The sequence below is a fragment of the Typopeltis vanoorti genome, chromosome 1 (assembly GCF_054136105.1).
Source record: "Typopeltis vanoorti isolate ZY-2024b chromosome 1, IOZ_Tvanoo_1.0, whole genome shotgun sequence".
Taxonomy (NCBI): Eukaryota; Metazoa; Arthropoda; class Arachnida; order Uropygi; family Thelyphonidae; genus Typopeltis; species Typopeltis vanoorti.
Genome location: NC_143549.1, coordinates 184,014,538 through 184,033,630, shown reverse-complemented (window position 1 = coordinate 184,033,630; position 19,093 = coordinate 184,014,538). Strand labels below are relative to the sequence as shown.

The 19,093-nt window shown below is 35.6% G+C and overlaps 1 protein-coding gene across 1 annotated transcript in view; it reads left to right on the top strand.

The window, feature by feature from the left end:
- The window catches only part of LOC150110695 (serine/threonine-protein phosphatase 2A activator-like), a 129,639-nt gene that overhangs the window by 66,237 nt on the left and 44,309 nt on the right, over positions 1 to 19,093 (top strand). The window contains exons 5-6 of the mRNA XM_090395740.1: positions 1,616 to 1,733; positions 10,897 to 10,996. Of these exons, the coding sequence (XP_090251866.1) occupies positions 1,616 to 1,733; positions 10,897 to 10,996 (218 nt within the window). The remainder of the gene's footprint in view (positions 1 to 1,615; positions 1,734 to 10,896; positions 10,997 to 19,093) is intronic.

The following is a 19,093-nucleotide window of genomic DNA, read 5'->3' as shown; positions in this document are numbered from 1 at the left end:
TTTGCTAAACAGGCTTGCAGGACTTTTTGCAAACTTAGCAGAAAATGCCTTCCATGATGATATGTTTGATCATATTCCCTTGGTGTGGAGAAGAAACATGTAGTAGTTCATGCATTATAGAGTTCTACTACAATTTAGTCACGAGACCTGAGCATTATCTTAACCAAAGGGAATCCTAAAAGGTGCATTCATTGATATGGATCAATTATGTGGTCTCTTTAAGTACTCCACTTAAATCCTGTGGATTTTTATTTGTGGGGCCCATTTGAATCATTGATATACTCTACCCCAGTGGGGAATGTTGATGAAATACAGAAACACATTGAACACATACTGCCATCAAATACCAGGCAGGAACTATTGATCATATGAGGCTGTCAGTGGCAAAATGGCTCAATTTATGTTAGTATAAATTTTAAATTATACTCTATCTATTCAGCCTCTCATGAATTTGCAGCTCTTTTGCATTGCCATTGTTTGGATTATGTTGTTATTAAAAGGATAGTATGGTATGTCATCATGAAGGTTATTTTCTTGATCATAAATTAGTAAATAATAATATTTTTTGGTTTACCGATCAAGTGTTGATCAATTTTATTAACTGAACCAACTAGTTTCGCTACACTTTCAGGAAAAAGGAGCACATTGGCTATGTCAAAAACAACAGACAGGACATTTCTGGCCTATCGTCTCATTTCTCTACAACTAACCATGTCATCAAGTGGGACAAAAGCTGTTCCTTACATGGAGGAAGATTACCATTCAAGAATTTTCAAAGAAGCAGCCACAGTCGCCCGTTCTACTGTTAACCTTAACAGAAATCAAGGCCTAATACTCCCAGAGATATGGAAAACCCTAATCAGAACCTTAAAAACGGAAGAAATGAACTTTAATACAAACTACAGAAAGTTCCTCAGCAACAGCTAGCTGATCTTGTACACGCGATACGTGTTTCACTCACGTTCGATACTATTTTATTTGTAATTATTCTAGTCAGTGTTTTACAGTTATTCTTGTCAGTTTGCAGTTACGCATAATTGTGAGATTGTTTAAACCTCTATGTAAGCCCTGAAGATGCCATCAGATAAGTGTGGTGAAACTAGTTGGTTCAGTTAATAAAACTGATCAACACTTGATCGGTAAACCAAAAAATATTATTATTTAATAGTATGGTATGGTTAATTTTAAAATTGAAAAGTTTTGGCAACTATAATTTCAATATCTTCTTTCCTCTTCTTTAACTTTGGATCACTGCTATTTTGTCACAGAACCTATAACATTCTGATTTCTGAACAGTATTCAAAATAATGATTCATAAACAGTATTTCTGAATCATCATACCTAGATTCAGAATGATGATTCAGAAATACTGTTTCTGAATCATCATGTGTCAAGGTGAATAGTAACATTTGTTCAGCCTGCTGGTGTACCTTATAATTTTAGATATGTAACTTCAAAGAAACACATCTGGTATATGGGATTAATTTGAACACTGAGTAAATTGATTAGTTTTGTCCACTTTCTTGGATAATGTGTATTTTAGAAATACTGATACAAATTATTTAGACTATTTCTGAAAACCTTATTTTTATTTGATAGTCTTTATTCCCACTAGGGAGCAGATGATTTGTTAAAGGAAGTCCTTCCTGAAGCATTCCACCCTGCAATTATAGAACTCTCCACTTATCTAGTGGAAGGTGTTGGTAATTCCACAAGAATAGACTATGGAACAGGTAAACTTTTTTTTTTTTTTTGAAAAATTGAAAAAATTTAATTTGAAGATCTGACCCCAGTGGGTTGTTGCATATCGCATGCCTAGGAAAGAAAGAGACCTTGGTTTAAATTCCAGAAAGAGGATGCAGGGTTCCCCCCCCCCCTTTTGGCTCTCATGTACACGATCTGCATTTTTATACTAATTGCACTTGAATCAAACTGTTGAAAAAGCATCTTACCACTTAGCTAGTGACAGTCACCTCTTTTCTTCTAGATTACATAAATTTCTGTGCTATCTGGTTAGATGTAAGCATAACATTTCATATAAAACTATAATCGGTTTGCTTATAGTTTGTCTCATTTGTCTCAAAATCAGTCTCTTTCAGTGCTCATATACGATGGGTAACAAAAAGATTATTAAAAGAAAAAAGTCTAAATGATCGGTATACAGTAAGTCTAAAGTAATCTGCCTCTAAACTATTTACAGTCTTCCAAAACTTTGTATGCCCAGTAGTATAACAAGTATCAGCATTTGTGTCAATCACAAATCAACAGGAATTTGTGTCGATTACTGCTGATGTTAAAAAAAAAAAATTACATAAGAGAAAATTAAAGACTTCAGTAATGAGTCTTTACTTCTAGATACTTCTATAGATATTGCAAATGAGGAGAAACTTGTCCATTATATGAGATGCATATATAAATCAGAGGAGGTATTATTTGTTTGCATAATTCCTCTCCAAAACTCAGATTCAGTGTACTTTGAGAGAGTGAAATAAATAAGTGCTTCTTGTGACAGGAGATTGCCAATGGAACTGAAGTAGTGTATATAGTGACCGAAACTGTCCTGGATAATATACTGCCCCATATTAGTAAATATTCCAGAAAACGTCTGGATTTTGAAATAATCGCATTTTTAAGATGTTAGATAATTTTTTTAAAAAAATCTAGCACAAAAATTGAAATACTTCATGCACTTATTAGTTCATCGGTATGCACCTGAAGCATTGTTTATGATGACAGTATTTTTCATACAAATATAATTCGTCCTTTGAATTAAGTTGTCTTCACCTATTTGTGGCAGTATTATTTCAAAATGCAAACAGTGTTACTTAATGTTTTTCTTGTATTCCCTTTGTTTTTGTAACTATTGAGAAAGCAGCTTGATTAGTTAAAGCACTTAAGATGAGTTGCAATAAAAGTGCAGTTCACTGGTAGAAGAGACATTAATTTTTTGCAAGAAAATATTTTGATGAAAGAGAGTTATTCAACAACTTTCATATTTGAAAAGATAAGTATCAGCGGGGGAAGAAAAAAATCAGGAATTGAACATGAACAAAATGGAAATTGACATGGGTCAATTTTTTTTTTTTTTTTTTTTTTTTTTTTTTTTTTTTTTTTTTTTTTTTTTTTTTTTTCATTAGAAAATTTTTATATCCTGGATTGGCATGAGTAAAAAAAAAAAAAAAAATGGTCATCCTAAGCATATAATGTTGATTTATAAAATAATGGACTAGCAACAACATTAAAGAGAGATGCCAGAATCTTACAAATTATTGCATATAATTTGAATTTGGCTGTTTTAGATTATATTAAATATATCAAAATATTGTCTGCACTGACCTGGAAAAGAATTGATGTGTAGTCTTCAAATATTATAGGAGAATATCAGTGTGGATTCTGCAAGAGAAAGTCAACAACAGATCATATTTCCACTCTCTGACAATTGCTAGAAAAATATTATGAATTTGTTTATATATATATATATATATATATATATATATATATATATCTCGAAATATACTATAGGATGCAATGAGACTTTTTTTAAAGTACCACAAAAATATATAAATACACTAAGACCTTGTAATCGGCATACCCATTGTCAAGTTTTGAAATAACATCTGGACTCTGCCGAGGAAATGCTCTCTCTCACCAATCCTGTTCAAATGAACACTGGAAAAAGTTTAGAGAACTAAATGAACAATGCCAGCTGAGTGGTCAGCTTATCCACTCTCCAGCCAAAAGGCTGCAGGTTCAAATCCCACCATGGGCATGGATGTTTGTGATTGTCTGTGAAAATACTAGTGGTGGTGATGAGCAGTTGATGGCATTGGTGTAGATGATGATAGCTGAGGTTCATTGTAGTTGGTGGAGACAGAGAGTTGTAGAGTAGGCGCCCTCCCTCGATGAGTCTTTGGACTCCCTGGAGGTGTTACGCAATAATAATAGTAATAATGAAGGATGGGAACAGTATACTGTTAGTGTATGCCAATGACATTGTTATCCTTAGAGACTCTTATGAGGATGTTATTCATCAAGGCAAGCAAATGAGGGAAAGACTATATATGCATTTCAAGGACCCATCAAGATCTGTCTAACTCGATTGTTGATAATTATATTATATCTTTCAACAAGTTGGTAACTTTAACTATCTAGGAGTCAGCATTAATAGCTACAATGATATGCATCAAGAGATAGAGGAAGAAAGTAAGGTCAATCATGGACATTTTGCAATTTTACAACTCCTGAAATCTAGAATATTATCAAGAAAATACAAAGAAAAACTATTAACAACAAAGGGAGATTATTATTAGACTCATCGAGGGAGAGCACCTGCTCTACAACTCTGTCTCTGCCACTCAATCCACCAACTTACCGCAACTACACCAATGCCATCTACCGCCGACCACCACTACTAGTATTTCCAAAGACAATCACAAACATCCGTGCCCATGGCTGGATTCAAACCTGCAGCCTTTTGGCTGAAGAGCGGATATGCTAACCACTCGGCCAGCCAGGCTGGCAAATAATAGATAATAATGGAGATAATAAAAAACTTGCACATTTAAAGGAAAAGTATTTAAAAAAAAAAATTTGGACTATCTTATAATCAAAATACTGCACTTTATAAACAAAGACATAATGAGGATCCATGAAGCCTGTTTCAAAGACCCATCATCCTATCATTTATAAGAAGCAACAGAATTGAGTGGTTTGGAGAGTAGATGACCAGTTAAACAAGTACTTACAAATAAAATTGACAAGAAAAGACCCACAGGAAGACCCCAAACATGATGAATGGATGGATGGATGGATGAATGCGGTAATGTAAGACATAAGACACTGAATGAACACTTTACACCTAGGTTTTACCAATGGTGAAACCTAGTGATGGCAGTATTATAAACTGAAGAAGAAGATAATATTTTATATTATTATAATATATTATAATAATAATATATTAATACACTCACACCTTTTACCACTCATACTATGGGTGAGTAAAAATTTTTGTAGCCATTAAATTTAAGTGGTATTTCTGGACCCCTGAGCTAAGCCACATAGATGCTGTTATGGTAGAGCATAATCAGATATCAAGCGCTTTACTGTTTTTCCTGAAAGCCAGAGCAGTGAAAACTCAGCTGTTTGAACAGTCTCATTTACAACAAAATTGAAGATGGACACTGTCAATGTAAAAAGCATCAGTGGAAAAGATATTGAGTTAGCAGAGGAATTTAAAATGATGAGACCCATAGGAAATGAAAAGACCCACAGGAAGACCCCAAACATGATGGATGACCTTGCTATTGCGGTAATGTAAGACAAAACACTGAATGAACACTTTACACCTAGGTTTCACCAATGGTGAAACCTAGTGATGGCAGTATTATAAACTGAAGAAGAAGATAATATTATATATTATTATAATATATTATAATAATAATATATTAATACACTCACACCTTTTACCACTCATACTATGGGTGAGTAAAAATTTTTGTAGCCATTAAATTTAAGTGGTATTTCTGGACCCCTGAGCTAAGCTACATAGATGCTGTTATGGTAGAGCATAATCAGATATCAAGCGCTTTACTGTTTTTTTCTGAAAGCCAGAGCAGTGAAAACTCAGCTGTTTGAACAGTCTCATTTACTACAAAATTGAAGATTGACACTGTCAATGTAAAAAGCATCAGTGGAAAAGATATTGAGTTAGCAGAGGAATTTAAAATGATGAGATCCTTTTAAATAATAATAGGATGATTTATTCAGACATTAAGGATCAGGAAGAAGAAGAAATTTCATTCTTTGTCTCTAAATGTGAAAATAAAAATTAATTTCTGTTAATAAGTTCTATTATTAAAAATGAGATCCACAGCAGTTCAAATTGCTGTTGTTTAGATAAATTCAAATATATAGTAATAACAAGATCGGCATATTTGTTACAGCTTGCATTAGAATTGGAAAAGGGAAGCCATTTTGTTATCAGGAGGACTCAAGTCTCCAAGAACAATGACATCAGTGTTTGTGTAATTGATTTGCAGAAAATCAAGCTTAGGGATAAGAAATCAAAGAGGTTAAGGTTATTTCAAAATTTTTGAAGCAATGAAGACAACACATAAATTTTACAGAATAGCACACAAAAACCTTGGACAGAGAAGGTTAAAAAGAGATTTTAGATTTGGATTTCTTTTGCAATAAGTACTGGATATTACACAAATATATATGTTCTGCCCTTGGGTAAAAGGAAGTATACAGAGCATACTTCCTTCTACCCAAGGAAGCATATTTGGACAGTCAAGGTGTCCATTGTTATTTTCTTTTCTATAGTAAATTGGATTCTGGATGTTGCCATAGTGAAAGAATGTTGAAAGTTTATTTTTCACTTGGTTAGACTATAATAAATTTAGTTTAATCCTTTATCCAAGTGAGAGCAAACAAAGTTTGCACCTGAAAATATCTTAAGGACTGAATATGGTGTTGTACTATCTTACCTGGGTAAGTAGTGCAACTCGTAGCAAAGGTGGAGCAAGCTACCAATACTCGTATCCCAGTATCTCCCATAATGCAAAACTCATCTCCTTGCGGATATGTATATAATGTTATGCATTAAGGGGTTGACCACTACCCAGACTAGTTTCGACCTTTATTGAGGTCTCTTCAGTGGGAGCCAGGCCCAGAGTTGGAGATGCCAGATGACTTTGCTATTGCTTCTGCCTGGTATCTCCAACTCTGGGCCTGGCTTCCACTAAAGAGACCTCAATAAAGGTCGAAACTAGTCTGGGTAGTGGCCAATCCCTTAATGCATAACATTATATACATATCCGCAAGGAGATATGTTTTGCATTATGGGAGATACTGGGATAGGAGTATTGGTAGCTTGCTCCACCTTTGCTACGAGTTGCCTGGTGCTGTACTACTTTCCCAGGTAAGATAGTACAACACCATATTCAGTCCTGAAGATATTTTCAGGCGCAAACTTTGTTTGCTCTCACTTGGATAAAGGATTAAACTAAATTTATTATAGTGGAAGAATGTGTTTGTGTTATGGTCAAGGGACACACTTCTTGTAACTTTGTCTCAAGGCTAATAATTTCCATTTCCTTTGTGTTGCACACATGTTCATTACACTTTTTATATCATACCTCTGATGGCATCACTGTAACAGAGACAAAATATTGGAGTTGTTAAACTATTGCTTAATTAATTTTTATGTTATTCTTCATTTCCATTAAACAGTCGACATGAGCTTTAATGTCGACTGTTTAATGGAAATTAAACAGTCGACATTAAAGCTCATGTCGACCCCCCCCACACACAAACCAGCCACGGCACCTATAGATGTCAAAATAAATCTGGATACAAAACTCTAAAACTCATTGAATAACATGGATAAGAAATGCAATTTGGTGTCAATATTTCATCCACATTGGCTGGTAGGGAGGTTAACCACCATTTAATTGTTCACACTTTCTGTATCTCAGTCAGCAGCAATGATCCTGTTGGTTGGAAAGAGCTGGTTTCAATTCCAATAGCAGCATGAGATGAACCTTTATATGAGTGTTTAAAGTGGAGGTAAGTTCATCATCAAATTCCTGCCATGTACAGGATATGATAGTACTATTGTACATGAAAAATTTACATCATTACTAACTTCCTATCTACAATTTTCCTCCAAATCAGTCTGTTGTCAAGACTCCAACATTATCAGATCTTATATTTCTATCTTCTAAGGCACTTTTTACTGTATCAATCCACCTATATCTTGGTCTTCCTCTGGGTCTTTTTCTTGCCAACCTGGCAGAGAACACTTGTTTTGCTAATCTTTCCTCTCCCATTCTGTTTAAGTGACCAATACCACCTGAGATTAGCTCTGCTAACGCATTCCTGGATGTTGACAATGTCAGGTTCTTTTTTAATATGATATTGCCATTGATGGCATCTGATCACGCCCCTAATCTTTCTCATGATTCTCATATCTGCAGTCTCCAGTCTTTGGTCAAGTGTTTTACTTCTGATCCAGCTCTCAGATCCATAAGTTAAAACTGGTTTGAACACTGTCTTCTATACAGCTAATTTAGTGTTCTGACTAATTTCTCTCTTATTCCATATAAATTTATTCAGTTGACTTCCTATCATACCAGCTTTGTTGATTCTGTTGTCTATTTCCATATTTAATTTACCATCTTAATTTACCCATGATTTCTCAACTATTTGTTGTAAAGTGAAGATCTGATCCTAACAGCTTCTATTTGGCCTGAATCCAGCTTGTTCTTCCCCAATTCTTCTCAACTGTTTCTCAAGTATACTTGCATAAATCTTACCAGGAATACTCAACAGAGAAATGTCTCTGTAATTCTCACATTCAGTTTTATTTCCCTTTTTATATATGGGTACTATGAGAACTCTACTCCAATCATCTGGAATCCATCCCTGTGACCAGGCCTTCTGAACTATGCAGTGCAGCCACTGTAAGACTTATACCTCCATACTTGAGCATTTCTGGTCGAATAGCATCTACTCCTGCTGTCTTTCCACATTTCAGGCCTTTGATGGCGTTTTCTACTTTAAGTATGGATATGTATTCCTAACTGCATGTCTGTTGAGTGTTTTTTACCACTGTGCTATCATTGCTTATTTCATTTAGCAATTTTTTGAAGTATTTACTCCATACTTCAAGGATATGTTTTTCTCCAGTTTTCATGTCACCTTTATCATCTCTAATTCCTTTTACAGCACTTTTTCCTCCATTTCTGAGCTTCTTCAACAACCTCCAGAATATCTTGCCACCTTCTTGATATTTATTTTCTATGTTCTTACCGAAACTAGCTAAACAAAAGTCTTCCCATGACTTTTGTTTAGCTAGTTTTACACAGTGTTTAGCTTTCTTACATTTGTATGTGTTCTCTAAGAGCACAAGCTGACTTATTTGCCAGGAACTTTTCATATTCTTTTCCTTCACTGTCTCTTTAACTTCCTGTGTCCACCATGGGGTTCTGATTTTTCTATCCTTGCAGACAATCTTACCACATGCCTCTCTGGCTGAATCAATCACAGTTTTGTTTTTATCAGGGCCTGCCACTGAATCTCCAAGTTTGGTTCCTTTTCTCAAACTCTGTCATTTTTTTTTTTTGAATAATATGTTTGTGCATTTTAGTTACAGTTCATACTTGAGAACTGCTCAACTTTTATTCGCTTTAAAACTTTCTTATATGTTCTTCTTTTCAGTATGAAATTCAATTTATCTTACTCAAGACTAAATGGTGATCACTTGCAATTTCAAATCATCTGTACACTCTGGTGTCCTGCACCGGGGAAAAAACATCACCATCAACAATAACATAGTCATTGAGACTTCTTATTCCTTGCCTCTTCTCTCCATGTGAATTTTTGCACATTTTTATGTTGGAACATTGTGTTAGTAATAACTAGTCCATGTCCTGAACAGAAATCCAACAGGTATTTGCCATTATTATTAGCTTTGCTCTTTTCTCCAAATTTTCCCAATATATTTTTCTATGCCTGACAATCATTTCTACTCTGCTATTTAGATCCCCATCAAGGACCAACTTTTCCTTTTTCATTGTGTCAGTTGCTTTCTCTAAAGCCTCAAAAAATTCCTCCACTTCTACCTTAGTAGAACCTCCTGTGGGACCATAGGCACAAATAAGTCTCATTGTCCAGTTCCTCATTCTCATATTTGCCCACATCACTCTACTTGAGACTGCCTGCCATTCAAGAAGATTAGCCTCATATTTAGTGTTGAATACTCTGGCTACTCCTTCTTTTCCTTGATTGTTATTGCCTGAATATAACATTTTGTATTTATTGTTCAGAAAGATCTCACCAGTTTTTGCCTTTTTTGTTTCAGTCACCCCTATTATTATTATGTTGATCAGGTACTTATCCAATTCCTCAGCTAGCTCCATTTCTTTGGCATTCAGGCTTCTTATGTCGATAGTACTGATATTGAGTTGGGCTGTGTGTTAATATTTGTTCCAGTAGCTGACTTTTTTGCTGTTTGCTCTGGTTCCCTGGTGAAAACAACAGGTTTTAACCGGGTTTAACCGGGGAACCAGGGTGTTGGTGCTGGGGTGTTGGTTTAACGAGGTTAAACCAACACCCCAGCCTGCATGAAATTCTGTCATGTTGTACCATCATTTCATATTTTGGTTTAAGCCAATAAGAATACAATTTGGTCGGCTAAATCCCAAATTGCCAGCTGATCCTCATTTGGTCAGTATCCAGGTAGATACCTAACAGAGTGTACCACGAGAAGGTGAGGATTGGACATTATTCAGAAGCCCTGGTTAGTTCTCTGCATTCCCTTAAAGGCTATGTGAAGGTCTCCTCTCAGTTATACAGCTTTGACCCTCAAGCACCCCATAAATGGAGGTAAGTTTACTGTTCTTTTTGGAGGTAGAATTTTACTCCCAGTAAAATCCCCCCCCCCCAATCCTGCAAACATGTATACTGACCTGAAAACATGCAACTTACAGACAAAAGTATATTTTAACCATTAATAATTAGTTCATTTAAAAGCCTGGAGAGACATACCTGCTTGTATAGGACTCATATCTGTTATATCGTGGTATTCTAAGTAAAGAAATATAGTTTCCAGCCAATATAGAATACATTTGTTTAATATCCAAATGAACACTTATAGAATGAACTACAAGAAAGTGAGAATTAGACATCAGAAGCCATGGCTTGCCAGCAGGTGAAGTGAACTAGCAGGTGATCCCCTCTATCTATTTGTTTTTAGTGTTTACAGAGGGAGCTGCAGTCACCTGCTAGTTTACTTTGATCCTTCAGGAGCATTTTTGTTTTATATAATTGATAATTTGATTTCAGTTATCCACTTTTCCAAATAATTGCTGTATATTGTAATTCTATTTCTAGGCCATGAAATGTCATTTGCTATGTTACTTTGTTGTTTGTTCAAAATTGGAGCACTTAAAGAAGAAGATTCTATTGCATCCATACTTAGGATATTCAACAGGTACAGTTCTCTAAAGAACCATTATTCATGTGTGTTCTTGAATAAATTTGAGAATAGATATTCTAAATGCTCCAGAATAAATTAGATTTTAGAATTTATTTTCTGCACTAATATGTCCAATTTTAAAATAAAAACTCGGTAGATATTGTTTTTAAAATTGTAAATAAATATTTTTCCTGAATTAAGTATTTTAATCTATAACAGTATTCTCCATGTGAGAAATAACTGAGTAAATTAATAGAGTTATCTCTCATGTGTAGAACGTTATTATAGACTGACTCACTGTAACTAGCTGCTAAAAAAAATCACATCCCAGTAGACTTTCTTTGGTCTTATGAAAAGTCTCATTGACTATGTTATAGTTCATAGCGATGTTTTCCCATTGGTTCGTTAAATGAGAGTATACAGAGGATTTCAAATTGAATTTCATATTGAAAAGCAGAGTGTGCGAGAAAATTTTAAAAGAAATCAAAGTTGAGCATCTTTCAGAAGTTAACTGTAGACCAAAATACACAAGTATCATTCAAGAAGAAATGAAAGAGTTTGAAAACAAGAACCAAACCTTTGTGATTCGGTGACAAACCCTGAAGAAAAGATTATTTCATTCAGCTAGAGAGGCATGCTGTGAGGTTGTCTGTAAGGTTTAAAAAATCAGAACTCCATAGTGGACTCAGGAAATTAAAGAGGCAGTGAAGGAAAAGAAGAAAGCATATGGACATCCCTGTCAAGTAAGTCAGCTTGTGCTCTTAGAGAATACAGAGAAAAATGTAAGAAAGCAAAGCACTGTGTAAAACTAGCTAAACAAAAGTCATGGAAAGTCTTGGTAAGAACATAGAAAATAAATATCAGGAAGGTGGAAAAATATTCTGGAGGCTATTGAAAAAAGCTTAGAAATGGAGGAAAAAGTATTGTAAAAGGAATCAGAGATGATAAAAGGTGACATGAAAACTGAAGATGAAGGTATTCTACATGTTTGGAGTAATTACTTTGAAAGACTGCTAAATGAAACAAGCAGTGCCAGCATGGTGGTAGAAAACTCCCAACAGGAATGCAGTCAGGAATACATATTCATATTTGAATTAGAAAAAGTCATCAAAAAACCTGAAATGCAGAAAGATAGCTGGAGTAGATGAAATTTGACCAGAAATGCTCAAATATGGAAGTATAAAAGTTTTACAGTGACTGCACAGAATAATTCAGAATGCCTAGTCAGAAGACTGAATTTCCAATTATTGGAGTAGAGCACTCATATTATCCGTTTATAAAAGGGAAATAAAACTGAATGTCAGAATTACAGAGGTATTTCCTTGCTGAGTGTTCCTGTAAGATTTATGCAAGTATACTTGAGAAACAGCTATGATAATTGTGGAAAGGAAGTTTGGTGAAGAACATGCTGGATTCATGCCAAATAGAGGTTGTCAGGGTCAGATTTTCACTTGAAGACAATTAGTTGAGAAATCTTGTGAATATAACAAGGATTTGTATATAAGTTTTGTAAATCTGGAAAAGGCATATGATAAGATGCCCAGAAGAAAGCTCTTCACGACTCTAGAAGTATGTGTCCCAACTGTGTCAGGCAGACTGCTGACAAGACTATATAATAGAACAAACAGATAGATTATTATGTCTACACAAATGCTAGGAGTATCAGAAACAAAGGGATAGAGTTTGTTGCCTTAGTCATTATATTGTGACCTCAGATTGTATGTATTAGTAAGACCTTGCTATCAGAATCAGACCTACTAACTGTTATTGAGTGTCAAGGGTACAGTATTTTTAGGAAGGATAGGAGAGGAGAGGGTGTGTTGCTATTGGATGACTTGAATCCAGTTAGAGTAGGGACCTATGATTGTAGTACTACTACTAATAATAATATTTCATGTGGCAGTGAGTTTACAGCCATCTAGTGTGATATGGAATCTAACAAGATCAATTATATAGTGGGATATTGTAGATTGGTTACTATTGACGAAGAAAAGCATCACCAAATAAAGATAATGGGTATGAAAAGAGTAATTTTAATGGGGAACTTTATTATCCAAACATTGATTGGGTAACGGTAAAATCTCATGAGAAGGATGGAATGGAATTAATTGAACTGTCGTGAGACAAGTTCTTCAAGCAGCATATGATAGAAGGAACTTAAGGTTAAAGAGTGTTAGATTTGATTATAGTGTCAGAGGGTAATTCAGTTAAAGATGTAACTATTCTGCCTCTAGTTGGTGACAGTGATCATGCGGTACTCACTTGGGAAGTGACTAAGTTTATGAATGTTCCATTCAGAAAAGGTTACATGCCAAACTACAAAACAGGAAATTATGACCAACTGAGGAGCATACTGAGTTCAGCGGAATAGTATCAGTTGCTGGATAGGAAGAATATCGACAGTGCATAGGAAGCATTTAAAAATACTTAAATGATGCAGTATCAGAATGTGTCCTGAGAGTTCAAAGAATAAATAGGGTAGGAGTTAAATGAATGTGGAAGGAATACCATGTGCATAAGGATGATGTCTGTTATGAAAATTATAAGCAGCAAGCCAGAAAAGTTACTACCGTTGTACAGAAAGCTAAGTCAAGAAAGTTAAGAAAGCCGAGTATGAAAAGAAACTGGCTCTGCAAGTTAAGATAACCCCAAAGAATTCTATTGCTATGCAGCAAGTAAAAGAAAGAATAACTCTGCATTCAGTAGAGTTATTTTTGTTCTGGAAAAACTTGAAGTTATAACCAACTCATCAACAGCATGCTTTATGACAGAGTCACCATACCAAATAATATCCTTTTTATTTCGTATAGTGATTCTAAGTATTGTATGGGTGTGAGGGTGTCAGATACAGAAGAGGTTGTTCAACTGATGAGTGGTGCCCATTTTTCTAGAAGCTATCAACCTAGTGTATGCAACATTAAGCTCACTACTATCTCTTCACTGGATGAAGAAATTCAGGTGCATGAGGAGGAAGTATTAGAGCTATCGCACAAACTGAATAAGTTTGGGCGATAGCTCTAATACTCTCTAAATAGCCAGTTCAGTTGGACACGCTAAAAGAGTGTCCAACTGAACTGGCTATTCCTTTGACCAGGTTGTATAATTTGAGTCTCAGAACAGGGAAGATTTTGCAGGAGAAAAAAAAAAACTATGGTAATCCCATTGCACAAGCAAGGGTGGCACAAAGACTGATCTATCCAGCTATTGACCAATCGGTATCTCAGTAGTGGTAGTGAAGATTTTGGAAAAGTTGGTTAGGGCTCACATTCAGAAATGGGTTCACAGAGAATCTCTACTTAGGGATTTACTAAGGGAAGGTCATTTCAGCAACTTGCTCACATTCTATAATAATGTTACCATTGAGCTAGACACGGAGAATGGATATACCATAATACTTTTGGATTTTGCTAAGACTTTTTGACAGAATACAGCATGGAAGACTGTTGCATAAATTGGAGAGTACGGGTTTGGCTATAAAATGTTAGCATGGATAAGAGGATGGCTGACTATCAGATATCAAAAAAGTGGTATATGTGGGATATGAGTCTGCAAGATTTAAGGTAACCAGTAGTGTACCACAAAGATCAGGTCCACTGTTATTCATGATATGCAGTATTTGCAGAATGATTTAAATAGGCTGGAATTGTGGGCACGGGAAAATGGATGTCAGTTCAATGCCAGTAAATGTCAAGTCATGCACTTTGGCATAATTAGATATCCAGTGTCTTATTATATTGGTTGGATTATTGCTAGAAGAACCTGATAAGGCTAGTGATCTTGGAGTTTTAGTAGATAGGAAGTTGAAGTTCAGAGGCCAAAGATTGCAAATACAACTCAAAAGCTAATTGCAATGCTGAAACGAACTTTCATGTGTAAAGATAAGGATGTCATTTTGCCTCTTTACAAGGCCTTGATAAGACCTCACTTAGACTATTGTGCACAGGTTTGGTCTCCTGGTTTCTATTGTGATTCTGATATGGTGGAGAGTGTTAAAATTGATATCAGGATTGTGGAATACTGATTATGAAGACAGATTAAGAATTTATACTGTACACACTAGCAAACAGCAGAAAGAGGGATGATATAATTGAGACTTACAAACTGCTAAAAGAGTTATACAGGATTTCAGTTGATGGAATTCTTTATTTTATGGAGGGTGGGGAAAGGACAAGAAGCCATCTTTGAAAGCTGAGAATGAATGCCACTAAGAAGGGGTATGAGATCTAGATTTTTCTCTCATAGAATGGTGTGTGATTAGAATGGATTGCCATTAGATGTTGTGTGTATGCAAGCAGCGTGAATGAATTCAAGAATAAGTATGATGCTGCGTGTAGTATGGCCTCACTCGATGAGTCCCTGACTCCCTGGAGGTCTCTTAAACACCCCAGTGAACTTCACTTTACATTCTCATACCCCCTTGAAAAAATGTTTTTTATTTGTTAGAAAATAAAATTTATTGCAAAACAATTTATTGAAAAATACGTATGTGTATCAACATAAAATCAAAATAACATATCCATTTTTAGTGACTAATTTGTCGTTGCTTTTTTCATAATAATATTTTGAAAGCTAGGTTCCTTTTTTGAAAGGGTTACGTGCATATGATCACTTGCATTTAAGCGATTTCGGGGTTTTTTTATGTGCAAAAGTAATGAAAATCCCATTTCACAAAGATAGGTGGTATCTAATGGTAGATGAAATGGTTCTGAGTACACCAGAATTGTTCTATATCCAATTTTTCAAATTCCATTTGAATACGTGCACTGGCTCGCATTTCAATAAGGTCGTCTTTTATTAAATTACCATCGTTTATAGAATGAAGATCAAAAAGAAATGGATCATATCCACCTCGGCTCTTTGCCAGTATCTCCCGTGGAAAAATATCCATGAAAAGAATCAATCAATTGTTGCAAATGTATTACAATTTCAGGTAAAATTGTGATTTTTTTCATTTTCCTGAACAATTTCATCAAGCAAGGAAAAGTTCGCAAAATTACCATTTTCAACTCGACATATCCAAATTTTTAGTTTTTCAATAAAAGCAAATAATTTTTCACTAGATGTTATGTTCTTACCATACCCTTGCATTGATATATTTCATTCATTTAGGTGAGCGAAAATATCTGCTAAGTAGGCCAATCAAATTACTGCATCTCTTCTTTCAAAATCTTGAACTAAATTACAATTCTGGCTAGTAAGAAAGTTAATAATCTCCTTGTGCATTTCAAAAAAACCTGCTAAGCATACGTCCCTTGGAGAGCCATCTTATGTCAATGTGATAAAGAAGCACACAATGGTTAGCGCCAATTTCTTCGCTAAAAAGCATGAAAGATACTAATTATACGAAGAGCCAAAGGCTTCAATTCGGCGACATGAACTTATTTAAGTTAAGGGTTATTACATCCCATATTGTTTCTTAGCCGAATAAGAAACTCAAAGAGTTTCATGCCGAATATAGAAACTATATAAAGTTCGGCGATTCCAAGCGTAAGCAAATACCTGGATAGTGCAACACCTGACCCATTTGGTAGTGCAAACTGAGGTAACTCATAGTAAGGGTGGAGCAAGCTCCGATCACTATTCTTGGTATTTACCTATAATGTGAACTTAGCTCCTAGGAGCTAAGTTCACATTATGTTCACAATAGTGCAATACCTGACCCATTTGGTAGTGCAAACTGAGGCAACTCATAGTGAGGGTAGAGCAAGCTCCGATCACTATTCTTGGTATTTACCCATAACGTGAACTTGGCTCCTAGGAGCCAAGTTCACTTTATGGGTAAATACCAAGCTCCTAAGTGTAATTTACAGCTCCAGCTGTAAATACAGCTCCTAGGAGCTAAGTTCACATTATGGGTAAATACCAAGAATAGTGATCCAAGAATAAATACAGCTCCAGCTGTAAATACAGCTCCTAGGAGCTAAGTTCACATTATGGGTAAATACCAAGAATAGTGATCGGAGCTTGCTCCACCCTTACTATGAGTTGCCTCAGTTTGCACTACCAAATGGGTCAGGTGTTGCACTCAGGTATTTGCTTACGCTTGGAATCGCCGAAATTTATATAGTTTCTATATTCGGCTAAGAAACAATATGGGATGTAATATCCCTTAACTTAAATGAAAGATACAATGATTAAGCGCCCGTCCTCGAATATAATTTACTAGGTTTACCGCTATAGCTAAATATTTTTTTAAGTTCTCTGGCAAAGTTTTTGATGCAGGTGCATGGCAGTGCAACATGCAATGTGTTACTGTAACTTGCTGTACTTTTGATATAAGCAAAAAAAAAAAACAGAATTTTTGCCTAACATCGCAGGTGCACCACCAGTACATATTTTGCTAATCACATCCATTGGTATTTGATGTTTCAAGAAAAAGTTTTTAATGTGATTAAAAATTCCTTTTGCCATCAGTTCCAGTTGATCACAAAATAAAAATTCTTCCAAAATTTCCTTTATGTATCGCACAAAAACTAATAACTCACTGCAATTATCAACGTCACTTAACTCATCTAATAATACACGCTTTCACAGGACTGGTTTTAATATCTTGTACTACTTGCAATAAAATATCCTGACTGATGTCTTGAATGCGTGATCTTGATAACAGAATCTGCTGAATTTTCTTATGTGCTTCAGAACCTAATACAATTTTTGCAATTTCCAGTGCACATGGTTTAGACTTTATTATTATTACGGGTATCTCCATGGAGTCAGTAGACTCATCGCGGGAGACCCAAACTAGCAAAACGATATCTGTCATATCTCTTCTTGAATTCATTTACAGACAAAGAGCTCACAACTAAGTCTTGCAATGAATTCCACTCATTCACCACCCTCCAGGCAAAAAACCTTGTTCTGACACCTTTGTTAACCACACTCTTCTTTAATTTCCAGAGATGACCTCTTGTTCTTCCATCACTATCACACAGCTGAAACATTTCCCCTGCATCAATCCTATAAAAACCTTTTAGTAATTTGAATGTTTCTATCATATCCCCTCTTCTTCGCCTATCAACCAATCTCTGCAATCCACAAGCTCTCAATCTATCAATGTAGGGAGCATTTTTTATACCACTCACCAACTTGGTCACTCTTCTCTGAACCCTCTCCACAGCCTCCTCATCTCCAAGGAATCCAGGTGACCAGACCTGAGCACAGTAATCCAAATGTGGAAGTATCAATGCTTTATAAAGGGGAATAATAACCTCTTTATCTCTGGATGTCAGTGTGTTCCTCAACAACCAAGTAATCCTATGTGCAATCTTGGACACCTTAGCAATGTGTCCTCTGAACTTCATCTCCCTATCTACCAATACCCCTAAGTCCCTAGCCTCATCAATCTCTTGGAGTACCTTTCCATCGATGTAGTACACAGCTGGTAATCTTTTAATCCCAAAATGCATGACTTTACACTTTTCCACATTGAACTGACATCCATTTTCTTTTGCCCATTTTACCAGCTTATTTAAATCCTCCTGCAAACTTTCAACATCAGCTTGATTTTTTATTGCACTACACAACTTTGCATCATCAGCAAACAATTGAATATCTCCCTATAAGCCATTTCCTATATCATTTATATACAAATTAAACAACATTGGCCCAAGCACAGAGCCCTGAGGCACACCACTGGTCACCTGCCTCATTCTGGACTCGGCTCCTCCATACACCACCTTATGGTATCTCTCCCTGAGCCATTCTCCTATCCATATCACGAATTTAATATCCATTCCCATCTGCTCCAATTTGCGTAACAGTGTTCTATGGGGTATCCTGTCAAAAGCCTTAGCAAAATCCAGAAGTACCACTGTGTAGCCAGTTCCTTTGTCCAACTCAGATGTTATTCTATTATGAATAGTTAATAGATTGCTAAGGCAGGATCTACCTTTAACAAAACCATGTTGGCCTCTATAGAGTATCATATCCTGATCCACCCATTCTTGAATTTTGTCTTTAACCAACTTTTCCAATACTTTTACCACTACTCCTGAGATGGTGATTGGTCTGTAATTCAATACCGCAGTTTTAGAGCCACCCTTATGCAAAGGAACCACTTTGCCTAACTTCCACTCCCTAGGGACCATACCAGAGTTCAAACTTAAATTAAAT